The sequence below is a fragment of the Emydura macquarii genome, unplaced genomic scaffold (genome assembly GCF_026122565.2).
Source record: "Emydura macquarii macquarii isolate MOO-44397 ecotype Brisbane River unplaced genomic scaffold, CSIRO-AGI_Emac_v2 contig_499, whole genome shotgun sequence".
Taxonomy (NCBI): Eukaryota; Metazoa; Chordata; order Testudines; family Chelidae; genus Emydura; species Emydura macquarii.
In genome coordinates, this window is record NW_027130636.1 from 574,723 (window position 1) to 602,511 (window position 27,789).

General features: G+C 49.0%; 1 protein-coding gene across 2 annotated transcripts in view; it reads right to left on the reverse strand.

Moving 5' to 3' along the window:
* RAB6B (RAB6B, member RAS oncogene family) overlaps positions 1-27,789 on the reverse strand; it is an 83,607-nt gene that overhangs the window by 33,151 nt on the left and 22,667 nt on the right. For both annotated transcript variants that reach the window (XM_067538701.1, XM_067538702.1), the window contains exons 2-3: positions 7,364-7,422; positions 633-686 (exon numbers count right to left, since the gene is read on the reverse strand). In XM_067538701.1, coding sequence (XP_067394802.1) covers positions 633-686; positions 7,364-7,422 — 113 coding nt within the window. The remainder of the gene's footprint in view (positions 1-632; positions 687-7,363; positions 7,423-27,789) is intronic.

A 27,789-nucleotide genomic window follows, 5' to 3' on the forward strand; every position in this document is an offset into this window, starting at 1 on the left:
GCACATGTGGGGGAAGGGGGAGGACACAAGGATCAGGGCCCCCATGGGGAGGGGAGGAGAGGAGCTGGGCCATGAGGATGGGGGTCTCTAGACTCCAAGTGCAGGGCTGTGACAGAGTTAGCTGTTGTGCTGGCGTTCCTTCCCTTGGAGTGTTTAGTGTACATGCATGGAGCAGCCGGCCCCCTTCAGCACCATTGTGCGTCTGTGGATTCCTGCTGACTTGCCTGGCCTAGGGATTTGGTACTTTGAGGTCAGTTCTTGGTGGAAAAGTCCAACCCAACACACAACACAACCGGCCCCTCTGCTCCAGGTAAGAAACAATGGGCATTATGGGATGCAGCCTTCCTTGCACCTCTTCTGCAGCAAGATGACCTCTCAGGGTGGGGTGGAGGAAGTCAGGAGCAAAACCACCTGGGGGAAGTTACTGGGCATGAAGGCAGAGGAAGGGGATTTCAGTCTCCCAGCGTGTGGGTCAAGCCATCTATGGCAGCACGAGGCGAAAGGCAGGGGCCCAGCTGGGGTAGCTTTGGACAGCGAAGAAGGGACTCCCTCTTCCACTGGATCCACCCAGCATTTTTTTTTGGCACAGTCAGCTTGCCAAGGTAAGTAGTTCAGCAACATCTGCCACTTACTGTCCGATCTTCCAAATACATGGTTTTTGATAAGAAGTCAATTCCGATTGTAGCCTGTAAGAGAAGGAGACAGAAAATGAGAGGAACATCAAAGATCACTTTGGGGGCAAAGTAAGGCCAGCAAAACTTTAAATTACAGTCGTATGTGCAGCAAAAGGGATTCTTGCATCAGGGTCAAGGTTGCACTAGCCTGTGGGCATTCAGCAACCCTCCCACTTCACCCACCTCTTCACCATTTACCTCCTTCCTTAACTGCAGAGTAGAGCTGGGCAGCAAACAGTTTTCCTGGCCGACCAAAGTTTCTGAGATTTCACATTTTTTTCCCCCATTGCAAAGGTGAAATCTGGAAAATTTCCACAAACTGAAAAATCTGATTTTTTTTTTCTGTTTGTCAATTAAAATGTTGTTTAAATTTTTAGCTTAAATTTCAAACCAAAAAGTCATTTTGAAAACTGGAAAACAGATGTTTTTTTTCTAATTCTAAACTCAGAATTTTGAGTTCAGAAAGTCATTGAAAACGATCTTTTCCCCAGCGAAGTTTCGGTTTTCCTAAATTGGTGTTTTCTGATGAAAAAATATTTAGTTGAAAAATTCCCAACCAACTCTAGTACAGAGACATGGGGACAGAACCGTATTGGTGGCAAATGCTGTCCTGTTGTCTTTACACATCACAGCATGGGAACAAAACCAATGCACGGGACATTACGAAGTGATGTAGTTGTCAGAAGGATTTATCAAAAATCTAGGTTCCAAACCTGCTGTTGATAAAGTGTGGGCAGACTGGTGAGCCTGGATGGCACCTCATTGAAGTCACTCAATTAAAGCTAGGTTCCAAAATCAATCAATCAGAGTGTCTAAATTAGGTCATGGATGCCTAAAACAGACATTTAGGTGTCTAAATACAGAGTTAAGTTCACAACTCTAGGCCTGCATTTGAAAATCTGGCCCTAGTTGAACTGTACCAAATAAAGAAACCCTTACTGTGAAGAACTCACACTGTGAAGGCACAAATGGATACAGTTCTACACAGAAAACACCCAGAATAGCAGCACTGCACACAGCACATGCAGTAGATGGGGAAGTGCAACCATCCAAGCTTCTTCTAATTCACCATTGTGAGCTGCATTTGACGAGGGCCAGGTTCCAATTAGCTTCCTGATCCCTTCTCCCAGCTCTGGACCCACTTCCTTTGGACCAAAAGCCTCCCCCATCACAACTGTCCAAGTCCCACTGTTGGACTGCAAATGTTCCCGTGTGCACAGTGCGTGGATGATGGCGGAGCCTTCCTGCCGGGGCATCGGGACCCTCATTAAAGGATTCGGAGCCTCTTTATTGCTTTTTTCCCCCCCTTTTCTTTAAATGCTTGACAACAGGTGAAGTGGGATTTAAGAGATACAAACAGTGGAGCTAGTAAAGTGATTAGCGGGATATCCTGACCATCCCCCTTCCCCAGTCCTACCCCCTCCCCATCTCTTGGAAAGGCAAGTAACCTAGTTTCAATGCTCTGATGCTCAGAGGCACTTAAATATACATCACTTAAGCACTGCTGCTGACTGAAGAGCAAAGAGGGTGGGGCTGGAAAGGCAGGGAGGGGGATGAGGAGAGCTGGACAGAGCAATTGTATCACTCCAACATGCTGCTAACTGAAGAACAAAAGGAGGGACGGAAGAGAAGGGGGCTAGGGAGAAGGGTGGAGAGAGGCAGAGGGACAAGCCAGCGGGAAGAGGAACTAGACACCACTTGGACGGTACTGGGTGATGATGAGTGGAGGGCACGAGGCACTGGAAGACAGGATCAGAGCATGCAAGGCAGGAGGAGCACCTGAGTCTGGGGAGGGCACAGTAGGTGGCAACACCCCATCGCCAGGCAGCCCCGAATACCTAGCACAGGGCAACCCCCTTCACTGACACAGTCAGAGGTGTGAGGACGCTCTTCAAATGGACTAAGCCTAATCCCTTCCCTAGCAATCGTGCTATTTCCGGAGACAAATTCAGCTGACTGCAATGGGCCCATCCTAGATAGAAGTGTAGGGCTGGAAGGGGCCTCAAGAAGTCATCGAGTCCATGTCCCCAGGCTGAGGCAGGATGAAGGATATCTGTGGCATCCCTGACAAGTGAGAGCTCTGGCTGCAATCACCTTCATCATAACACCCTATTTTAGCATGCCTCTAGCTTTTGGGTTTGAAAATTGAGACCCTTAGAATGGGAAACACTCACGCAACCCTACACTAACCCCCCTTCCCAACTACAAGATGCCTCCTCCTACAGATGAGCACAAATCCTGTAAGCCAGAATAAATAGCTTTCCACTGGATGCTTTCCTTTGGAAGAAATCAAAATGAATTGCGATGTGGTTAAGCACAAATACAGAACGGGAGATAACTGGCTTGGCAGCAGCACAGCCAAGAAGGATCTGGGAGTTGTGGTGGATCAGAACCTCAACAAAGTGATGCTGTTGCAAAAAAAGCAAATGCAATTGTAGGTTACATTACCAGAGACATAGCATACAAGTGCCAGGAGGTGATAGTACCACTCTACTGGGCACTGGTGAGACCTCAGTTGGAGTACTGTGTCCCATTTTGGTCACCAATGTATAGAAAGGGTGTGGAGAAACTGGAAAGGATACAGAGGCAAGCGACAAATATGATCACAACGCAAGCCATGTGAGCAATGGCTGAAGGAAGTGGGTATGTTTAGTTTGGAAAAGAGGAGATTGAGAAGGGACTTGATAGCAGTCTTCAAATACTTGAAAGGCTGCCATAAAAAAGAGGGAGAAAAGTTGTTCTCTCTTGCCGCAGAGGGCAGGACAAGAGGCCATGGGTCCAAACTACAGCATAGCAGATTTAGATTAAATCTCAGGATAAACCTCCTAATGTAAGAACAGCAGGACAACGGAACAGACTGCCCAGGGAGGTTGTGGAAGGTTTTCAAACGGAGACTGGATAGTTTAGACACAACAAATCCTGCACCTTGACAGGCGGTGAGACTAGATGACCCTTGCGCTCCCTTCTCACCTGGCTGGGTCTCTGATCAGAGCGCTTATCTCAGCACTCAGCAAATAATCCACACGAGCCATCTGTCAGAGGATGAAAATGGACTGGTTTCAATAGGGCATGGTGGTGCCATTTTGGAAAATCAAGACCCTTCAAGGCGTCTGAAGTCGTGCACCCAAATATCACCAGCCACTCTTGGAAAGAGAGGCCTTATATGTGTTATGTATGTGTTAGTATCACTGAATGTGATTTACCAGCTGCAATTCAAGAAGAGAACTGGCCTCCATGTGAGCAGCCAGCTCTGTCTGTGTCACCAGCAAGGGCTCAGCCAGTCCCGCTTTGAGACCTGCTATCACCGATAGAAACAGGTGAGTTAATGTGGACGGTGACCACTGCACAGACCAAGCATAAGGGTCTGCAGCCTGTGCCATGGAAATGCAAGCACTCATGAGAGACAAACACAAGATTTAAGAATCACAAGTACAGAGTCATCAATTTTAGCGTTGGCTGCAAAAGCTGTGATCAAAGCTGGTCCTGGCCCAAGGCACCAAAGAAGAAACAACAAAAAAAGTGTGTGTGAAAGGGGGAAGTTTAGGTAATTTGACCATTTGCTAAACCGGAAAGAAAACATTCCTTCCCCTTGTCCTACATGCTTCTCAGTGTAAACGGATGGTCGTGTCTCTCCGATCACCTACTGCAGTGACGCAGGATGTGAACAGTACTGCGCTGTGGCCGGCCAAACATGGGAGGCTGGCATTTAGAAAGGAGCCTACGGGCTTATCTACATGGGGACACTCAGGAAAGTTAATCCAAATTAGATAAACCTCATTAAACCCCCGTGTGTACACTCTTATTCAGAATTAAAAAGTGGCCTGAAGTCAATTTAGCTTAATTAATTTCCAAAGTGAAGTGCACTAAATCAAATTAAGGCCTCTTGAATTCTGAATATGAGCACCCACCCAGGGGCTGTGCCTTCCAGGGAGGAAGCCCTGGGGTATAACCTTATACCAGGGCTGGGGCTACTTAAAGACAGAGCCCTGGATGGCTAGGGAGACACAAACAGAGGGCTACTGAGATAGGCCCCTGGTGGATTTGACTTACAGACGGAGTGTGTCACTCGGCCAGAGAGTTGATTCACTGAAACCCCCCCAAGAAACCACTAACAGAGGTCACCACAAGCAGAGTGACTGCGGACGCACCTGACCAGAAGGGCGTGCTTTTGAGAGGTGGGTGCCACCCCGCTACACGCCCCCACTCCACAGGAGTGCTGGGAAGGCAGGCCCTGCCTCTGGAAACCTGGATGCCATTCGAAACAGGACACGGGCCATAGAAGGGCACGTGTGGTTACTTCAGGGACACAGTCAGCCAGGGGGTGGGGGACAAACCCCAGGAGCAGCTTGAGCATGTGTTTCCTGTGAGCCTGCTCCAGACTTACCAACCAGCCACGGCCCAGAGGGAAGGAATCGCCCTGCTCTGGGACTCGGGGGCTGCCGAGGCGGTTTGTGACTGAGGAACAGTTCCTTTTAGGCGTCTGATCCCATTGGCCGTTCTTTGCAAGGACACTGAGATCCTGTCCATGCTAATGAGGGTGCTGGGAGAGATCTATGCATTGGAGCAATTTCTGGGTGAATTCCTGCCTCTGCAGGGGGTGTCAGAGTTCAGACCAATCCAGCAGAGGGGGGAGACCCACCACACAGGCATGAGTCTCTGCTGCTTGCGCAAAGGAGCCGGGCTCTCTCACTGGGGCAGTAACACGAAGGCTTCCTCTGTGGAGCAGGCACAGAGGGGGGACGTGTGACACACACTGACTGGCGAGCTACATTTACGCTGACTTCAGCGGGAGACTCTCTGGAGCACGGTACTGGTCTCCATGAGCAGGGCCATCTGGAGCTGGCCCCTCGCGAGAGCTGTATAAGGGGTCATCATCATCAGCAGCACACCCACTCCTCCCTAACAAAGGCAGCCTCTGTGGCATGGCTGAAGTACCTTGGTGACATGCACAATCAAGGTAGATCACACTTGCATATTCAGAGAAGGACGAAGCCCTGCACCGTGAAAGTGCCTCTGATGCAGTTCACGTACAAATAGGACTTTCAGGCCACGCACAGCTTAAAAGTTCACATTTTGGCTCATCTGCAGTGGTAGCTGCCAGCAGACATGTTCTGTGATCAATACCATCCTTTCTCAGCTACAGTACGCTTCATTTCTTTCTTCATCTAGCTTGGGTGGAGTGCAAATCCCTCCTGATAGAAGCAAACCAAGGAAATTATTCCCCTCTATTCAGCACTGGTGTACTGGAGTCCAGTTTTGGGCCCTCCATTACAGGAAGGATGTGGACAAATTGGAGAGAGTCCAGTGCAAAGCAACATAAATGATTAGGGGGCTGGAGCATGACTTATGAGGAGAGGCTGAGGAAACTGGGCCTGTTTGGTCTGCAGAAAAGAAGAATGAGGGGGGATTTGATAGCAGCCTTTAGCTACCTGAAAGGGGGTTCCAGGGAGGATGGAGCTAGGCTGTTCTCAGTGGTGGCAGATGACAGAACAAGGAGCAATGGTCTCAAGTTGCAGTGGGGGAGGTCTAGGTTGGATATCAAGAAAAACCTTTCACTAGGAGGGTGGTGAAGCACTGGAATGGGTTACCTAGGGAGGTGGTGGAATCTCCAACCTTAGAGGTTTTTAAGGCCCGGCTTGACAAAGCCCTGACTGGGATGAGTTAGTTGGGGTTGGTTCTGCTTTGAGCAGGGGGTTGGACTAGATGACCTTCTGAGGTCCCTTCCAACCCTCATCTGCTATGATTCTATATGGAGACACCAATGAAAAGGGAAGTCTAGATTGAGTTACATTTTGGTCATTGGCCCCAGGATGATGATGTTCAACCCACAAGCAAAGGGGAGGGGGGGGGGGGGAGGCTCAGTAATCCCATTGTCTGAATGCACAATGGGAGGAAAAAGAAATCCAATCTGTTTCTTTGGGATCCCAAGCTAATTTAATAAGACTCTAGTGTACAAGGCAGAGTTAGGATATGAAGAACATCATCCTGATTCTCCTCACATCAGCTTTACGCTGACTTCAGTGGAGTTACTCCTGATTTACACCAAAGCGAGAAGAAAATCAGGTCCCCTGCATTTTGGCAACAACATCAGCGGGGAACTTTGGAAAGCCTGAGGATATCACACAACTGGAGTTTGCTTGTCATTACACTAGAACTCGAAACCATCCCCGGAAAATTACCGTCACTATCTGCACAAATTAGAAAAATCCACAAAGTGTAGAGACTGATGATGTCACAATGGTTGCAAAACAACCCCGGCCAGTGACTGCAGGGAACAGGTGATGTACAGAGAAGCCCAAGTGCACCCATGTTGTTCACCGCTGGGAAACCCATGGGCAGCCGGTTTGCAATGCAGGTGCACGAGCTTGCACTTTTGCGCCCGTTTCCGATTGCTGGGCAGGAGCGTTCCCCAGCAGACCCTGCTGCAAAACGAATCGGATGCAAACGTGTAGGCGCCACTGAAAATAAACAGCCCTATGGCCTAGATCTCAATGCTAGACTGTAAAAGGAGTGGTAAGTGGGCAGTGTTTACGCGGCCATTTCCCATCTCCGAGTAAAAACAGCTTATTTCAGCGCCGAGGTGCTTCTGATGCTTTGCAGAGAACGTGGCTGTGGCTTGACAAGCAGGGGGCAGCACACTGAGGCTGGCATTACCCCAGATCCGGGGGGGGGGGGGAAAAGGGTCTCACCTGATACGTGTTGTCAAAACTGTCGTACATGAACCTTGTGATCAGGGATGTCTTCCCAACTGCGAGAGAAGAAGGAACAAGGGATTAGGTGGGGAAGTTCAAAGGCAAGCCCTTCACTTTCTTTTAAAGATCACAGCAGAAACGGTGAGGCGAACAGCTCATACTAACCCCAGGCACGTCCCCGCAGACCCATACTGCAGTAAGTAGCCCACTGACTCTGATGAGAATATTTATGCGGCTCAAAAGGCGTAGGACTCGGCTTGTTCTGTTTTACATTCATAGGGGGAAGTAAAACAGAGCATTCCCTTAAAACCGTACTGCTCACAACCCCTGTCCACAGGCCGGGGGGCGTCATGCCACTTACACGGTATCTGTGAATATAAAGGATGTTTGGGGACGGTGATGTTCAAAAAAACGTGTATGTCCTGGATCTATAACTGTGGCCACTTTGCTGCTGGCAAGGCTTGGTTGGGCCAGTTCTGAAAAAATTAGCCCTTAGGAACTTTTGCCAAAGCTCTGACTTTCGTGATGTTGGCAAATTATTGTTCTGCAAAGTAACAAGCCTGCTCTTTGGACTTTGGGTATTCCCATCTGTCTGATGTTCCCTCGCTACCGGCCATGCAGAGGGTCACTAGAATGGAAAGTAACCCAACTTCACTCCATTTGGAGCTGTGCATTTCACCGCACCAACCACAGCGGCTCAGCGTACGTCTGTTTTGCCTCAATAACCCCCCACGGTCACCCAGCTGTACTTAGAGCATGCAGCTGTCTTTACCCTGCCCGGTCCCATCTCCTAGCTGAGAGGTATACAGCAGCTGCCCTAGTACTGGGAAGCTGGGCAGCAGCTGCTGGCTTTTTGGGATGCCAGGCAGCAGCTGCCCGCATCCCGCCTGGTCCCAGCTCCCAGGTGGGAGCCTGGAGGCAGCCTCCTACACCCTGAGAGCTGGGTTCGCAGCTGGGTGGCTGCCACCTGCACCCTGGCTCTGAGCTGAGAGACAGCCTCCCATGCCTTGGCTTGAAGACAGGCAGCAGCTGCCTGTCGCCTGCCCACATCCCCAGGTCCCAGCCTGTGCGGAAGCCTCCTCTGCCCCAGCTCGGATTTGGTGACAGTCGCCCACCTCCCAGGCTAGCAACCAGATGGCAGCCGCCTTCAACTTGCCCAGGTGGCAGCTCCCCTCCCAGGCTCAGAGCCCGGTGCCCAGAAAGCCAAGCGGAGAGTTCAGCGGCTTGCCCAGTCCTGGAGCCGGGCTCTACCCGCAAGCTTACTTGTCAATTTCACTGCTCTAGTTGTGCAGTATAAAATTGCAGATTTTACCAATATAAAAATGTTAAGAGGGTCCCACACAGTGTGATTTGCCCCAGGCCTGCACCCCCCTACGGACAGACATGGGGAGTGCTGCTATCTACTCTGTTAGGCTGCTATGGCCTACTCAGACCTCACAAGTTCCCGCCCATGTGAGGAGAACACCACAAGACCCTACCATCAAGCCATAGCGATTGGCTGGCATTGACCTTCGCTCCTATATGGAGGAAGGGGAGGAGGAAGGAGGGGAGAAACAGCAGGGGGTTTTGTGATCTGCCACAGCCGCACAGCACTGCAGAACTCAGAACTCTCCTGCTTTATGAGAAATACAGTCGTCCAGTGGTAAAGGGGAAAAAGATTGTATTTCTCAGAGTGGAAGATTGAGTGTTGGGTACTTATTAAAATTTTCAGATGTTAGGGGGTACTTGCTACTTAAAAGGTTGAGGAACACTGCTTATAGAACAGGCAGACATTTTCAAAGGAGCTCGGCTGTTCTCCCAAAGAAAGAACAGTCCCCTTTAATTGTGACCTAAAGCCACTCCCACACACCAAGAAAGGTTAGTACCTGTCTGCCACAAACTGGAATTGGATCACGTCATGCACACAGGGCTCATTTCTGGAGTGTGACAGAGCATATATCTACACTACAACTGCTAAAGAATTCTTCCGTTGACCTCTGCACCAGGGATTAGGCTGACCTAACTATGGCGCTCAGGGTATGAATATTTTCACAGCCCTGAAGATATAGCTAGGTCAGTCTAATTTTTAAGCGTAGCCCAGGCTAGAAAATACATTTTTGGTTAGCTCAATAGATGTAAAAAAGCCCCAAGCAAACAAATTCTGTCTGTCTGGACCTGCAAATGTCTTAAGGAAATGGTAAAAACATCCACATGAACCTTTCTCAGTCTTAACAGATGTTACAGAAAGGGTCCTGGTGCTCATTACATCAGTGTGGTAGAGTCAAAGGCAGAGTATTGAGCAACTAAACTTGCTTGAAAAATGGAAACGTACACAAAAAATGTCAATGTTTCGAAGTTGCTTTAGTTTCCAAAGGTTTGAAACAGAATCGTTTAGAATGCCCATGGCATTTTTCTTGAAGTTTTTTCCCCCATTTAAAAAAAAATTGAAAATATTCTCAAAAACCATCAAAATGGTCATTAACGCCTTTTGTTTACCTTAAACTGGATTTCCAGTTAACAAAACACTGCAACAACCATTTTGATAATGTTTTCAATAATTAGTTTCAATAAAACGTATCCATCCCCTGCAAAAAACATTTTTGGAATGCAAACATCTTGTATTAAATGAAAAATGTCAACAATGTCAACGGGGGTAAGGGAGAAATAATAAAAACTCATGTCTGGAAAATGACCAATTTTTGATGGGAAAGCTTTTTGGTCAAAAAATGTTGATAGCTCTCCTTCTGTCCCCAGGACCAACCACTCTGAATAAAGAATTTTGCTAGTACAGGCTCCTTGGCAGTATTAGATGCAAGACAGAAGATTTAGTTGGGGCTGGTCCTGCTTTGAGCAGGGGATTGGACTAGATGACCTCCTGAGGTCCCTTCCAACCCTCATCTTCTATAATTCTTCTATGATTCTATGACACAGGATAGACTCAGCTGCTGCTTTGGTGGCTCCAAAGTAGAACCTGATGTAACCCTTTAATGCAGTGCTTCTTCAGGCACCTGAGAAAGGTATGCAGCCGGTCTCAGTTCAGGCAAAGGAATAACCTGCTTTCCAGATATCAATTCTTCCAGACAGGACCTGGCTCCATATGGGGTCAGACCCGGCCCAGCTAAAATCAGTGCGATAATGAATACAGACATTCCCAGAGTCACACAGGGACAAAGGCAACCTTGCCCCACTGGTATCCATTCAGAATGTAGCTGCAAATATTATTTTCCTAGCCCTTTGCTTTGACGGTGTCATCCCTCTCTTTGCACCCTCCATTGGTTCCCTCTTCTCCATTGCATCAAACACATGCTGCTTGTCTTCACTTTCAAGGCCCTTCGTGATCAGTCCCCACCCTGCTTCTCATCTCTCAGTTGCTCTCCAGCTGTCAGCGCTCTCCTCCAATCAGCCCATGATGCCAGCGTCCATCACCCTCTTGGTACATTTTCAAACAAGCCCCTTCATCCTTTCTCCCAGGCTGCCCCTCACCCTTGGGATGAGGGTCACAAACATCTGTCGACCTACCTCATTATCCTCCTTCAAAATCTTCCTTTGCCGTAAGGACAACAGAGCACTTGCCAGAGGTGAGACAGTTGGTGTGCAAAGACCACTGAATGCCATGCTGACCAATACTGTCTCCCTCTTTATTTGGATTCTTCCGTCCGTCTGTCTGTTTCCAACTGCTGTCTCTTGTCTTATACCTAGACTGTAAATTCTTTGGGGGCAAGGACCATTTTTTTGTTCTGGCTTTGTACAGCACCTAGCACAATGGGGCCTTGGTTCATGCCTGGGGCTCCTAGGTGCTACAAATTAACAATAAACAACAATAATAGGTGTGATAACTACCCCCACAACAGGCGGTAATAAACCAGTCCCTTCTGATGTCTATAGTATGGCTAGGTGAACTAGAAGCTTGGAGGCAAGTGTTGCAGGAACTCCAAGCTCTACAGGAAACCCCTCCTGCCCCCGGCCTGAACACACATTGTGAAGGTAACAGTCCTTTGCTAGAGGAGCCAGAAATACAGGGACAAACACCCTAGGGCATCAGGGTATAACAATTACAACAAAAAATCAAAATGGCAGTTCCCCTCCCAGCCCCTAGGGGCAGCATGGTACAGGTTTTAACGTCTCCCCACTGGGCTCCCACCTGCAGTTCCCAACCCAGCCCCCAGGGACAAGGTAGTGAACACATAATGGCTTGTGTAACCCCGCCCCTCCCAGCTATGACTGGCCCGCGTCAGCAGCAGTCTCTCCCCTTCAGCTCTCCACCCCAACCCCAAGCTGCCCACTGCTCAGTTTTCCCACCCAAGTCATTTCCCAGGCTATTCCCCTGCTCTCAGGCAGCCCCCCGACTTCTTCCTGACCTCAGCTTACACTTTCCTTTCCTGCACCTCGGGGACTAAGGCTCTCTCTGCTGGGAGGATGTTGAGGTGCCGCACGAAGTATCATGTAAATGAGTCCCCAGAGCAGCCGGCTGCTGGGACCCCAGCTCTACCATCTCCAGGCTGCGGCGCTGAGGATCGGCGGGGAAAATTCAGCTCTTCACAGCCCACACAATAATGAAAACAATAATGAAAGTCTTCCCAATTGCACAGTAAAAGGGGAAGTGTTGAAAAAACTCTTAATTTAAAACCATCTCCTGAGGACACGGTTGTTAATTAAGAAACTATGTAATGCCATTCATCAGGCGCCTTAATTAAATATGCTAATTCCCTGTGCCTTGTGCCTTCTGAAGAGATGGGCTGCATCTCCAGGTTTAATGACAGCATCGGCACAGAGCTACTCCAAAGGAATGAGATTCTCTCTGGGTTTTGCCACAGGCACCGTTTCTAGTGTGAACCCCAGCTGACTGGATCATAATTCAGAGAGATGGATCGTATCTTGCCTCCCAGCTCGCCTGCCCTGAGACATGGGGTCCAGCCAGATGGCTTGGTGCTGTAGCATCCCAGGACCTCCCTCAGAGAGGCCACATTGCTGAGACGACACGTTTGGTCTCTAGAAGGGGGAGGGGCACTTGCTCCTTCCATTAGGTGCCCTGTGCAGGTTGGCTCACAGAATGGCGACCTTGCGCCTCAGCGGAATTTTGAGGCAGAACGATTCAGAAGGGAAGCTCACAGCGAAAAACTCATCAAAACATTTTACTCCCTGTCCTGCTTTTCAGTCCAGCTCCTAGTGTCTAATATATAAGCACACGGGACAGAGAGATTCCAAACAGCTGCAACCATTAGTGCAGGGAATCATCAGAGCAACGGCTCTGCCAGACTCCAGAATCCTACCCTGGCTCCAAAATTTTCACCTTCCGCCTCAGTTAACTAAGCATCGCCTCAAGGAATTCGGGAATTACAGCCGACTCAGGAACGGAAGCAGTAGCTTCTGAATTCAGGTGAGAAAAACCTTGTAGTTAGGGGTGGTCGAAACAGCCACAGTAATTTCTTGAAAAAAACCTGCAAGAAAACGAAAAAAAGAATTCGTTTCCTTCCATATTTTGTGGAAATGGTTGATTTTCTGCCCAAAAGCATGAGAAGATTGTGCACATCTTGTAAGAGGAGTTGCTCATGAGAGGGGTCCCTGAAGAGGGACGGGGACGGAAAGGCGCGGGGAGGAGGAGGAGAGGAAAACTGGAGGGTATAGCCCATTCCAGTGGTGCCCAGGACCCAGGAGCCAATGTTATATGGGCCCAGGCCGGGAGAAAAGGAGAGAGACGGTTCAGGAAAGGTGGGGACACAGGATCCAGGTGCGAGGCTGGAATGCTGTCCTTGTGTGCAACATCAAAATGCATGCTGTTGACCGCTTGAGCGTCGGGAGGTAGGCGGCTGTGCGGTCGAAGTAGAAGGTGGGCCCTGCCTGGGTCGCCTAACATTTCTCTCTGTCTCTCCTCCTGTAGGCCCCAAAGCGCTGGGCCGGGAACCTGGGCTGCTGCTGGCTCTGCTGGGGCTGAAACTGCCTCCTGGAAGCTTGTGGCATGTACAGACCAAATGAGCACAGAACTGCCCGTGAGTCCTTAAGCCCATGGAGCTTCACATCAGCCTGCTCCGAGAAGAGCGCAACCCCGTCGAACAGTAGGTCTTGTATGGACTGCTGCACCTCCTGGGAAAGACCGGACGATCAGAGCCACGAGCAACGGCGCATGGAGATCCCCGAGGCCATTGCCCTTGCAGCTGAGTCGGCCACATCTGAAGCAGCCTGGTAGGCTGCTCTGGCCACTGTCCTGCCCTTTTCCAAAACCGTGGAAAAGTCTTGGGCCAGATGCGGAGGTAGGGCCTCCCCAAAATATTTGAGAGAGTCCCACAAGTTACAATTATACCTCCCTAACAACGCCTGTTGGTTGGCAACACGGAACTGGAGGCTGGCTCCCAAACAAGTCTAGTTTTTTGCTGTCCTTGTTTTTGGGGGTTGAGCCAGGCTGACCATGTCTGTCTCTCTCATTTGCTGCCTCCACCACTAGAGAGCTCGGCCCAGGGTGGGTGAACAAGTATTCAAACCCTTTTGTGGGAGCGTAATACTTTCTCTCCACCCTCTTCAAGGTCGGGGGCAAGGAGGATGGAGGTTGCCAGACGCCCTTGGCCAGCTTTAGGACCCCTTCGTGCACTGGCAGAGCAAGCGGGACGGCACCGCCACTGCCACTACATTAAACAGGTCATCCGTCTGTTCCTGCAGCTCTTCTGCCTTCAGCCCAAGGTTAGAGGCCACCCTTTTTAGGAGTTCCTGCTGTGTCCGGAAGTCGTCCAGGGGAGCCAATGGGCCTGCCACCAGTGCCCAGTCTGGGGAGGGAGAGGATGACTGACCGGTGCCGGAGGGGCTGGCACTTCTGCTGAGTGTGCGGGAGGCCCTGCAGATGTACCCTCCATAGGATCCAACTCCTCCCCTGACTCGGAGTCATGGGCCTCTGCCAGCGGTGTTGGGGCCCCCGATTGCTTCCCTGAGGAGACAAGGGAGTAGGGGTTCCCGGGCTGCCATTGGGGCGACCACTGGCCCTAAGGCCACCCTGGAGGGGGCGGGTAGGGACCTTGTCCTTGTCCTTCAGGTTGGGAAGGCAGGGTGGGAGGAGCCACTGGGTCCTTTCCCTTCCTGGAATCGCCAGACCCTCCCGTTGGAGACCAGCGTTGCGCAGAGCTCGACCATCTCCCCATACCGGTCTCAGAGCCGCCTCCATTAACAAAGTCTTCAGACGGATATCTCGGTCCTTTTGAGTCCTCTGTCTGAACGCCTTACAGATGCGGCACTTGTCCTTTCGGTGAGACTCCCCAAAGCACTTTAAGCACTTTAAGGGTCGAAAATCAGGAAGGCCTTCCCACAGGATTTACAAGGCTTAAAGCCTGGAGATCGGGGGCATACCCCGATGCCGGGTGGCGGTCCCTAATGGAACAACCTTATCGTCTATAACAACAGTAACTAAGAACTATCTAAACAACTACTTAACAAGTACTTATAAAACAAAGGCTACAGCTAAGAGGCACTCGCCAAAGCAAGCAAGAACACAGTTCCAGTAACCATCTGTGGCAGAAAGAAGGAACTGATTGCGCATAGGACTTGAAGAAGAACCCCCAGATTCTCTTCCACATTTCTTCCTAGGCAGTCATTTCCCACTTTGTATTTGTGCAACTGATTATTCCTTCCTAAGCGTACTAAACGTCTAATCGCTGGCCCCATGCTATCGAGTGTCAATGAGATGCAAAACCTAGTTGTGCACCAGGTTTCCTTCCATCTGGTTTAAATGTGCAGCCCGGACCATCCCCGTGTGCACAGATTATAGAATGTGGTTGTGGGGTGTGCAGAAGTGCATGCATGCTTAGAACGTCTTTAATTGTGCCTGAGGTCCTAGGTCCATGGGACTTGGAGGGAAGGGTGGTTGTGTGGTGAGCACATATGCTTCGTCAGGAAGGCTGAGGGCCTGAATGAGGATGCAAGGTGGGGACACTTATGTGCTATTAAGGAAACTCGTCTGGCGTTTATCTGAGCCTATAGAGATTTGCCATCCCTAATACGGCGTCTCTCGCACTGAACCCCCAGACAGATACGCCCCTCCTACTCCATCAAAGCAGCTGCTTCAAGTAGAATCACGGGAGTAGATACACCAGCCAAACGCACACGGAAATGGCAGGTAGGACGATGAGCACAGGAGCCGGGAGATGGGGGGAAGGCGTGGTGATGAAGGGGACACCTCCCTCGCCAGCTCTTTCCTGCTGTGGCTGACAGGCTCATGCATTTTCTTGTCCAGGCCTTCCAGACTTGTTCCTACGACTGGCCCTCCGAGAGCCCCAGGGGAGCAGACCTAAGTTAGGACTAGATCACCGGTGTGGGCATCATCCCAGCTGCACAGGGCCGGTATAGTCACTGCACCGCCTCCTAGGACAATAGCTATGGCCCTGCCACCACAATCCCTCCTCCCCAGTGTGGTTTGCACCCCCAAAGGTTGCTGGCAGAGATCAACCCCTGCACTACTTACTGGCCCTTACCCAGGAAGCAGATGGGGAAAGGGGTCCTTGCCTTCTTTCCCCTGCACACAGGCGAGGGGCAAACTATCCCCTCATAAGGGCTGCTGCGTGGTTGCTCTCACTCCTATCTAGAGGCAGGCCTAAGGTCATCCCACCTCAATTGCTCCTCCAACTTCCTGCCTCGCCCCATGACTCTGATTTGAGGCTTCCTACCCCCGCTAAGGCCAGGACACACACTGACTGTGTCCTTGACTATTTGCTCCCTTTTCTGCCCCACCCCCCAATTCCCATCTTAAACTGTCTTCTTCACCTCCACTGCCTAACCCAGCTCGGTTCCCCCGTTCTGCTCACTCAGCACCCACTAATACACCAACGATGAGTCAGTGCCCTTCAGGGCACCCTCTCAAAACACATCAGTTAGCCTGACCTGCCAATAACCCTTGCATACCACTTTTGGGCTGCTCTTTTCGTCTCCTCCCAGCTTGCATTTACAGTGTTGCCAGCTCTCAGGATTATTTTTTGAGAGTCTCCCAGTACTTGGCATTGAACTTAAAGCCCCAGCTCCTGGAGTCATGTTGCTATGTGAAAATCTCAGATTGTTTCTTTTTTTTTTTTAAATGCAAGATTTTAGCCCTCAAGAAAACCTTGAAATGCGACCCTTTAAAAAAAAATCTCAAAAATCAAACATTTATTATTTTAAAAAATCCCATGATTTTTAAGCCAGTCCCATTATTTTTTTCAGGCCTGACACACAGTTTTCAAATGTTTGAGACTGGCAATACAATAGATACTGTTTTGTCCGTGTCAGTTACACAAACCTTTGTAAGGAGCGCGATCCACGGAAGCTGAAGTGTAACCCAGTTAAAAACTGGGAATGAACTCCTGGCCCCTTTAAAAAATAATGGCAAAATTCCCATTGACTGCAGGGGGGCCAAGATTTCACCCTAGATGTCCAGACACACTGCTACCTGTTATATACAAATAATGCAACAGCTATGAGCATTCTTCCTCTGACTCTAACAGCTGTAGAACACAGCTGTCTCACAGTGCCTCTCTAGTCCAACCTGGCTTTCTCCCTACCCCAGGGGCTGGTGGGACGGTCAGGAGAGGATGCACGTGTGCTGTCAGCTCCTGGCATCCCTCTGGGACATTTCTATGCTGAGATAGTAGCTGAAGCAGGACCTGCAGAGAGGGGCCTGAGAGAGGAACGAGGCAATACCCGCACCCAGGCAGATGAGTCTCTCCTTTCAGAGGGTTTTGCAGCCTCTGTGTTACACCACTGCAGCTATCTGCACTGCCTGCCCCAAGCAACCCTATTACTCTTGGACTGTGGCACCAGGAACACCACTGCGGCAGGAATTACCAGGAAAGAAAGAGAGGGAGGAAGGATGGCCCAGTGGTTAGGGCACTAGCTAACTAGACACTAGGTTCAAATCCCTGCTCTGTCACAGGCCGCTCGCGTGACCCTCAACAAGTCACTTAACCGCCCTGTGCCGCCATTCCCTCTCCGTGCAATGGGGATATCAGCACTTCCCTACCTGACAGGGTTGACGTGAGGATGAAGATTATGAGGTGCTCTGCTACTAGGGCGACTGGGGCCACATGAGTGCGGTAGACAGACAGACAAGCCCTCCAGGACAGAGGGGTGTGGTCCAAGCCGCCATGTCCTTTCCAGGGCAATGGTGGCTGCCAATTGTATTCCACAAAGACTGCCCAGATGCTGCTAACGCTGAGATGTTGCCAGGAGCCTGGGGTAAAGGTTACATTGCTCTATCTGACTGTGCTCTGCAAGTACAGCTTGGGATAGGAGTCAGGACACTAAGCTCCCCATCCTAGAGTGGTTTTATAGTATTTGCATTGCCATTTCATTTACTCAAACCTCTACTCCCATTTCCCTCTGTGCCGGGCCCGTTGGCAAAACCTTTTTGGCTCCTGCTTAATGAAAGCGCGAATGACACAAACAGCAAGGCACTGGCTCAGTCAGCAGATCACAGACTGACAGCACATAGCCCCACTGGAGAGCGGATGTTCTTCAACATTGTTTTTCAGCAGACTCAAGAGACCCCAAAACTTTATCACACCGAGCCCGCTAACAGTCCGTCATTTGATGAGTAATCTTAATAATCCAGAATCCCCACTACCCGCTTTCTGATGACAAGAACAACTATTTTAGAAGGGAGGGAGGGGAACAGCTTGAGTTCTTTTCTCAGCGTCATGATATATGGAATCAAAATCATTCTTAAAGAGGAAGAATTAAAGAAAACAACTGCAGAGAGAGGCACACATGCGCGTGCATCTCCAGAGAGTTTGAGTTCCAGCTTTTTCTCCTTTGTTCACCACCAATCAAGCAGCACAGAGATATCTAGTTCTGAATAATGTAATTGCAAGGAAGGAGATCTACAGCCTCGGTTTCCTGGCATTTCAGTTGTGTTTATGTTTGCAGTAGGTCTCACTAAGTAAAAGGTACTCCAGTTAGAACGATGAGCATGGGGCCAAGAATCAGAAATGGAGCATCTGTGATCTTGCTAAGATTTTTGGGGGGAGGTGGGAGGGGGTACTGGAAACAGTTTGGACTGAATCCTCTGCTGAGCTCTGAGGGGCATCAGAAGTGACTCTACACCACTTTTTCTCCTCCCTCTGATCCTGGGGGCAGCCCGTGAGCACACTGCCCCCGGTAAAAGTCACAGCACTAGTATGAAACTTGCTATTTACAGCCTAACTGCATTCTCCTTTACCTTCGGATTTATTCTTAAATTACCTGTTAAAAGCAGCGTGTTGTTGGTCTCTGGCCGTGCGTGCTCATGACTGCACGGCAACAGTGACTCTGCAGAGCAAGGGGGCTGTCATGGCTGCCCAGGCATTTTCATTAGCACGCACACATGAAAATTTGCTAAAGAAGAAAAGAAAAGAAAGGAAAAGGAGCCACGGATATTTATAGAGCAGCTCCAGCCAGTTCAGCAGAAGATGTTGGGCTGCAGCTGAATTCAATTGGCTGCCAGGATCTACAAGGCATTGTGTGAAGGCTGCTCTCTAGAGATGCTCTGGCACTTTGAGAGGATACCACGGACCAGTTACATTTTTTAAAATTCTGACGTTGCTTTTCCGTCTGTGACACGTCCAGTGATGGAGAACAGGAAAACCTACATGGAGCACGGGTTTCAATAAAGAATCTAGCCCAGGGGGAGGGGAGGGTGGGATTCTTTTCTACTAGTGTCTAATGATGAGTTCAGAAAGGGATTTCAGATGGTTACTTCATCTGTATGCATGTGGAATGGCTTGGTTAGTTTCTCTGGGCCAGAGCCTCACCTGATGTAGCGCTGCTGATTTACACCAGCTAAGGAGCCGACTCTTGCTTTTTATTCTAAATTTTATTTCTAATTCTCCCTCCTTCTTCCATCAATACAGCAGAATCCTTCTAAGCAGGGCACCATAGCTCTAACCTCTTGGCAGGCTGTGTTAAGCCACAATGTATTTCTTTTCAATCTGCATAAACCCACATGGGTGTCTTTTATGCCTGCCCATTTATCATCTCCTGCAGGGGGTGTTTCACATCTAAATGATCTATTCCCACTTCCTAATTCTTATTTCATTTATTAAAGTGTGGCTCTACGCTGAAGTGTCTCTGCACAGACAAAAAATGGCTATTATTTACTTTGAGTCAGAGCTGATGGTTTAAGAGACAAAATACTTTTTTCCTGGTTTTTTACTCACATTACCACTTAGCAAATTCAGTTAAGAGAAGAGAGTGAGCTGGATTTTATTCCTAGATGCCCCACATCAACTGAATTCTTTAATCTCTATATGGCCAACCGCAAGCATTCAAAAATCATGAGGGTTTAAAAAAAAATTTTTTTTTTTTAATTGAAACAAAATAATCAAATCCAGGTGGTTGATATTTATTTAGGCTCCTGGGTTTTGAAGCTTTAGGGATCACTCAGTCACATTTGCAAGCTTTTCTCTGCAACCATGAGGCTTAGAAACTTACTTAACTGTTTTTGTATTTTAAGAAAAGAAAGAATGATGAGAGTCTCCCATGTTCATGACTCCAGGAGCTGGCGATTTCAGAAAAACACCAAATATCATGAGGAACACCCCACCTCCCCCCAAAAAAAAAAATCACAACAGTTTGCAACACTCTCTGGTTAGTTACCCCAGGGCAAGCCTATTAAAGACTGCATCTCTCAAAGGGCATAATCTGAAGACATTGGAGTTGCACAGGCGTCACTGCTGCTATAATTTGACCTGCAGAACCCACCTCGCCAGGAAGAAAAAGACTCATCCTGACTCTGAGAATCCAGGCAGAGTTTGGACACCTGGTAGTTAAACCTCTTTCATCACGTTACTTGTAAACTGAGCACACTTTATTTGGAATTAAGCAGGGAACCCCACAGTACCATTTGTATAGTCATGTTTGAAAGGTCTGCACTTTAGCATTTAATATTAGCCAGGAATCAATGTATGGTTATATTGCAAAAACTCCAGAAACAGTCACATCCTAAATCAGAATCTGCATATAATTTGAGATTGGCACTTTCAAAACAACCTCAGATAATAGGGTGCTCGCCTTGAATTTTCCCTGGGAGTTGGGCACCTAACTCCTTTATCTCTGTTGAAAACCCCAGCCAAAAGGGTAATATCAGGGAAGTCAGCTCACTGATCATTTCAATGCCATCAATAAACTCTTCAGACAGGAATTAAATCTGATGTAGCAGATCTATAGGATCTGAAAAGACCCGCAGGTGCTGGATTGTAAACGGCAGTTCTGTGTACAGCACCCAAATCCAATGGACATAGACTGAGTTGGGGGAAAAAATTCAGTGGTTGTACATTCCTAGATTAAAAAGCCAGAAAGGACCATTACGATCCGCTAGTCTGACTTTGCATAATACAGGCTGAGCATGTTACTCAGTGATTCCTCCATCAAGCCCAAGACTGGTGGGTGAGGTAGAGTGTGTTGTTTAGAAAAGACATCCCAACCCTGATTTAAAGCCTCCATGAGATGGAGAATTGCACCATGTCCCTCCCGCTTAAGCCAGTTCCAAAGCTGCCCTGAGTACTCCTGGCCTTCACAATCGTTCTCATCCTTAACGTGCGCTAAGGGTCACCATCTTCTGCCCTCCTTTACATTGCCGCGGTTTGCCCACAGCTGGGACAGCACATGAGCACGTGCTTCACTTTAAGCACAAGGGGTGTCCCACTGACATTACAAAGTGAAGTGTTTTGCTGGATTGGGTAAAACTGATGGCAGAACATGATCCTGGGAGTTTCTAGCACTCTCTCTCTCTCTCCCAGTAAATCTATTCCTCGCTGCGATGGCGGGGGAAGCCACTGCCTTCTTCAACAAAAGGCGTTTTTATTGAACGAAAGAAATTCTCTTTTAATTTAGGCATGGCGATCACAAATCTGGGGAAGTGCTAACCTAACCACCACCACTTGTCCTAGATTTTTCCTATTTTTCTTGGAGAGCTGGGTTCCTGGAGGACGACGGAGCAGGCTGTGTTTGTCTTATTAGCGCTAGCTCTTTGTGAAGTCACACCCAGCAAGCTCATCTCAGGGACCTTCTGTTCCATAAATAATACCAGGTCCCTCTCACTATTTGCGATACCAAATCACCGCCGGTTCCCAGCCTTCACCAGCTCCACCAGAGCTCAAATTAATGATAGACGTGCGCAGCACCAATCCACTCTGACCCAGACGTCGAAAGCCCTCTGTGGGGTCAGGGATCCATGTCCCTGGGGAGGGAGAAGGCTAGGGGAACACACAAGGGCAAAAGCCATCAGTAAAAAGCTGGGGCAACCTGAAGCTGCAACAGCTATTCTGTGATTCCCTCTGCCCTGGGCGGGGAGGGTCTAGAGGCTGCTGGGGGAGCCACTGTTGAGAGGCTCCATGATTGTCATTTAGCTGGAGAAAAAGGAAAGAGACCCAGAACCTCTACGAGTCTGCGAGCATCTAATTGCAGTGTAGAGAAACCCCTAGCGGATAGCTCTGCCCCCCCTGCAGATCCCCTAGGATCTGCATGGGACCCAGAGACCAGCAACATCCTGGCAAAGCTGAGAGAGCCATTTAATCTTCGAGAACGTGGTCTCTCTCTCTCTCTTTTTCTCTCTCACTCTTTTTGCATCCAAACCGGTTCAACAGATGCATGGTCAAACCCAGGTACAGTCCTTATTTTAGCAGATTACAGCCTTTGCAATAGCAAGCTAGATCAAGAGCACGTCTACGACCGTATATAAGTAACGGATGGAGCTGGCAATACAACGTATAGTTCTAAGGGTTTGGCTTTCATTTCTTCATAACAGCCTTTATGATTAGAGGCTGGAGTCAGGTCCAGCAATACACTTCTGGACTCTATCTGTACTGCTCTAACGAAGGAACAGGAGTGAAGGTAAAGAAGATCAAGGAATAACTGCAGTTCCCATACAATTTTGGGGAACCTGTCTTGCCCCTAAACTGGGAGCATGCCGTGATCCGGCTGACCCTGCTCTGCTAATTTTTACCAAGAGGTACCTACCATCCCAGGCTTTCAGCTGATCTTTCATTTAAAAGGCTGACCTGCTGCCAGTCAATATCTTACGGACCCTTATTCCCCCCCATCCCACGCAGCTGCTAATGCAAACAGGTGTTGTTTGACCTATATTCACATTATGCCTATTTCCATGCCTTTTGCAGAAGGGTGTTTCTTGTGGAAACATAACCCGAGATCATCAGGATGGCCTACCTTCTCGGTGCTGACTTCATGTCGTCTAACAACGTTGTTTAGCTCTTAAAAAATGGATAAAGTTGAAAAAGGAGCCGTCATTCTGTGTGTCTAAGAATATATTTGACAACCCTGTGAAAACAGTCTTTCTATGGTACACATTTGAAGGCCCTGCTAGGGCTGTACAGTTCCAAACCCCATACAAAATTCCAAGGCAGGGAGATTCAAGCCCAGCATATTTTTTTTTAAAATGACAATGATCTTTTTTCTCAGAGCTGAATTACCTAGTGGATTATTTTTTTTTTTTTTGGCCCATTGTAGTTGTATCAGTATAAAAAGTGACTTTTCACCAGTGTGGCTTATTCTGGTTTCAAACCGGCAGCTACGCCAGTGAAAAATTGCCCTGAGCTTCTTGGTTTTCTTTCCTTCTTTTTAGCCATATGTCCATCCTACTGCCCCTGAATGGTCATTGTCCTAGTGTGTCATTCTGTTCATGGTAAATAATCTTCACTTTCTTATCTTGTGGCTTTTTTCTCTTTCTGGGTTTTGCTGCTTACCAAAATCCTGCTTCTTATTCTTCTGTATTTACTCCTTGATCTTCTTTTGCTGCCCCTTTTTCTGAGTCCAGAGGAGCTTTGACCCTTCTTAAAGATCTCTAACAATATAGCTGTGTCTTTGATGGCTAAATAGGAGCTTAGAGGGATAGCCCCATATATAATGTATGTCCTTCTGTCTGAGCTCTTCGGTTATTTCTCTCTCCGTAGCCTCAGATTTAAAGTAGAGAGATTTTGAAAGGTTTGTATTTTCTGCTTTTGCACAAGTTCCTTTTGATCTTTTGCTTTCCTTACCATTGCTCTTTTTGCTGAAAGTAACATAGCGTAACTAGGATGTCCCTCGGATGACTGTCAGATACCATTACTGAACTATTGATAAGGATACCAGCATAGAAGGAGTCTTGGAAAACAGACAGCAGCAGCAATAAAAATACAAAAAGATCTGAGAAGCAGAAATACAGGAACACCCCGCCCCCCCCCCCAGATTAACTTTTTCTTTATCTAACCTCCTACCTCTTGAATTAGATCACCCCACTCTTAGGATGAAATCTTTGCCCCATTGAAATTGAGGGGTGTTTGGCCATTTACTTCACTGGTACCAGGATATCACCAGTCTAGATGTGTCAGACGCAGCATTTCATTCTTTGGAAGGACTATCAAGCACTTTTAGGCTAGATATTGACACATTCAACACACCCACCAGAAAAGTCTGAGCTTTCCCACCTGGCCCCCGCCCATTCACGCTAACCCCACAACAACGCTTCTAGAATCTGCAGGCTAGGTTTCCTCGACAATGGCCTGAAAGCAGTGGGAAAAACTCAAGCTGGTGGAATGGTCCCTAGGGAGAAGCAGCCCCACAAGCATTAAAGACTGAGGCAGATGTAAAGATTTCTGCGCTAGCCCCTCAGAGGGCCAGGAAATTGGTTCGAGGCAAGTTCTCTCCTCACAGGAGCTCTAGACATGGTCTTCCCCTTCCTAGCCGACACCAGGCCCGAGGTCTGGGCTCCTCCGCCCCCTCCACCTGCCAAGGTCAGGAGAATGGGGGAGCACCGCTGCCGGGCTGCCAAGCAACGAAGTTGTCTGCTGAAGCTTCTAGCCGTGTGGTGTCAGCAGCAACGAGGTAGGGAAGGACTGATTTTGTGAGCTGAATAGCACTGAAACGATACCCAGGCAGCAATCAGCTAATTGACTAGCACCGCTATTCATGCTATTCAGCAAAAGCATCCTCCTTTAATTGCCTGTTGCAGGCGGCTGCCTGAGTGTCTTGGCACACAGGCACTTAGCGAGGGGGAGAAAACCAAACACACACACACACACACACACCCCCCTCCTCCTGCATGCTGATGCATGTCCTAGGAGCACTTCCCAAGCAGGGAAGAGCAGTGACCCCTGGGAAATGAGGGCTGATGTTTAAAGCACCAGACAGAGACTCAGGAGATCTGAATTCTATTCCTGGCTCTGCCAGAGATTCCCTTTGGGACCTGGGCAACTTGTCCAGCGGCTCAGTTCTCCTATCTGTTTATTTAGAACGTAAGCTCTTCTGAGCAGAGTGTCTTCATGAGGGTATGTACAGCACCCAGCACAATGGGCCTCTGATCTCCAGAATGAGGAACGGAAGCAACGAACATGCAACTGACAGCTCTCCAACAGCGGAGAACAGAGCACAAGAAAGGTGCATTCTCCAGCTCCTAGAGGGGCAGCAGGTATTAAGAAAAGACGGTTACTTACCTTTTGTTGTTCATATCCATTCCATTCCAAACTACAGTCAATGCCACCTAGCACTGTCAGCAGGTGAGCTCAAAGCACTTTACAAAGGAGGCCAGTATCATTTTACCGATGGGGAAACTGAGTCACAGAGCGAGTATGTGACTTGCCCAAGGTCACCCAATAGGCCTGTGGCAGGGCCAGGAACGGACCACAAGGCTCTGAGTCTTATCCCTTTAGGCACCTAAAGATGCAGATACAAAAGCACTTGACAGTCAGGTGCCTAACATCCTTGGGCTTTTCTGAAAATCCTAGGGGGTGCCTATTTGCATGATTAGGTGCCTAAATTCCTTTGCAAATCTGGCCCCGAGAACAGAGCCAGCAATAGAAGGCCAATCTCCTGAGTCCCCCAATGCCCTCTCTACAAGAGCTGTGAGAGCGAGGAGGAGAGATCCCATGGGCTGTAGTGAAGCAATACAGACACACAGCCAGGCTCCAAGGGGGAGCGGCGAGGCCAGCGTGAGGCAGAGTTTAGTTTACAGCAATGTTTTCTCCGCACAGTATTAATGCTTCAAAGCCTCGTGGGAGGGACATCCATGGGGAATTAATGGATGCGGTGACCCGGAGGAATGCTGGGCACTAAGAGGAATAGATTGATGCTGTAAGTGTAGCCCATTTCCTACGGAGGGGCGGCAACCAGCTCATTAATTACCTGACGCAATTGAATGAAGCCCTCCACTGGTTATAGGTGCATAGAAGTAGCTCTCCTCTAATGCACCCGGCTGCTACTTGGCACTCAAGAGAAACTTCTCATTCCCAAAGCAAAAAAGCTTCAGCCACAGGAGAGGTGGTTTCTGGGTCTCCCCCCCCCAGCCCAAGAAGGCAGGACAGATCTGCAGGACAGGCATCATGGCAGCGGATTGTCTTCCCCACAATGGTACTTTCTCTCGGACTGAGACAGGGGATGGGGGAAAGACTGGGGGCCAGCGGTGGGGGGGGGGACACCATCCAATTCTGGCAGACTCATCCAACTTCTTCTTTGCCAAGTATGTACGGCCACCCGTGGAAACCCTCTGCAACAGGCAGGCTCTGGTGCCTGGTGGGGAGGGGCCGTGATCCCACCTTCGCCCATCTCTACCTAGCTTTTGGGTAGCCCACTGGAATCAATGAGAATCTCATTGAGACTGTGGCTACATGGGGGCCACCTTGGGCCCTAAGGATTTATCACTTACACCTTGCACTTATATCCTGCTTTCCATCTGGGGACTCAAGACCCCACCCCGCATTTACCCCAGGAGCCCTGCCAGCATTTGGATGCGTCCAATGTGTGCAGCCAATTCCAGGGGAACTGCACACAGGTGCACCCAGTAAAGGCTGGTGGCATTGCCAGATGCGACGCTCTCAGCTGATGGAAAATGGCTGCAATGCGCTGGGAGTGGCTATGGAACCACAGCAGAGTCTGCAAGTTGGCAGGCAGCTTCCTTGGAAGTAGGGCTGCAGTACAAGGCAGCCACAGGTGTTCAGGAAAGGGACTCAGACTAGAGGAAAACAGCCCAGTGACCCCAGCCAAGATTTTCCCTAGCAGCTAGTTTGCATAAAATCTGACCCAGACTTTTTTCCAGGATCCAAAAAGTTTGGATTTGTTTTGGGTTTTTTTTTTTTTTTTTTGGTTTTTTTTAAAACAAAAAACTCAGTTTTTGCATCTCTGCACTACGCGGGTAGAGAGTCTCAGTTCTGCAAGCAAAGCTCTTCCCACCTGATCTCCTGACTTGCTGGAAAGCATGTTGCTGAGCGATCTGCTACTGTCTTGTGCAGACTTGTCTCTGGCATGGGCAGAAGGAGGGCGAATGAGCTGGGCATTGCAGATGGTATCTACAGCATTAGTTACCATCTGCAATGCCCAGCTCATTCGCCCTCCTTCTGTGCTGTGATAGTAGCAGGGCTGCTCGTATGGGGCCTGATCCTGAGAAGTGCTCAACACCCCACTACATCAGGAAAGCAGTAGCCTGTGCGGTCTCGGAGGCTGGCCCATGACTATGGAATGAACTGCCTCAGGAACTACGGACCAGGATAAATCTCACAGCAAAGTGTGTGTTTGTATATTATATATTATGTTTAAAAATCCCAAACAAATCAACAAGGCCAAGTGCAGAGTCCTGCACTTAGGATGGAAGAAACCCATGCACAGCTACAGACTGGCTAGGCAGCAGTTCTGCAGAAAAGGACCTGGGGATAACAGTGGATGAGAAGCTGGATATGAGTCAGCAGTGTGCCCTGGTTGTCAAGAAGGCTAATGGGATATTGGGCTGCATTAGTAGGAGCATTGCCAGCAGATCAGGGGAAGTGATTATTTCCCTCTATTCGGCACTGGTGAGGCCACATTTGGAGTATTGTGTCCAGTTCTGTGCCCCCCACTACAGGAAGGATGTGAACAAATTGGAGAGTCCAGTAGAGGACAATGAAAATGATTAGGGGGTTGTGGCACATAACTTATGAGGAGAGGTTGAGGGAACTCGGCTTGTTTGGTCTGCAAAAGAGAAGAATGAGGGAGGATTTGATAGCAGCCTTTAACTACCTGAAGGGGGGCCCCAGGGAGGATGGAGCTAGGCTGTTCTCGGTGGTGGCAGATGACAGAACAAGGAGCAATGGTCTCAAGTTGCAGTGGGGGAGGTCTAGGTTGGACATTAGGAAAAACCTTTCACTAGGAGGGTGGTGAAGCACTGGAATGGGTTATCTAGGGAGGTGGTGGAATCTCCAACCTTAGAGGTTTTTAAGGCCCGGCTTGACAAAGCCCTGACTGGGATGAGTTAGTTGGGGTTGGTCCTGCTTTGAGCAGGTGGTTGGACTAGACGACTTCCTGGGGTCCCTTCCAACCCTCATCTTCTATGATTCTATCAAAACACTCAAAATTCTATGATTCTACAACTCCGCTGGGGAGAGGACAGAACAAATACACGACCGATATGAGCCACGTCACTTAGCACATGACTAGAAGATGCTTAGTAGACAATGGTGATGAGGGTTGTACAAGAACCTACACGGACTAGAATAGAAGCTCAT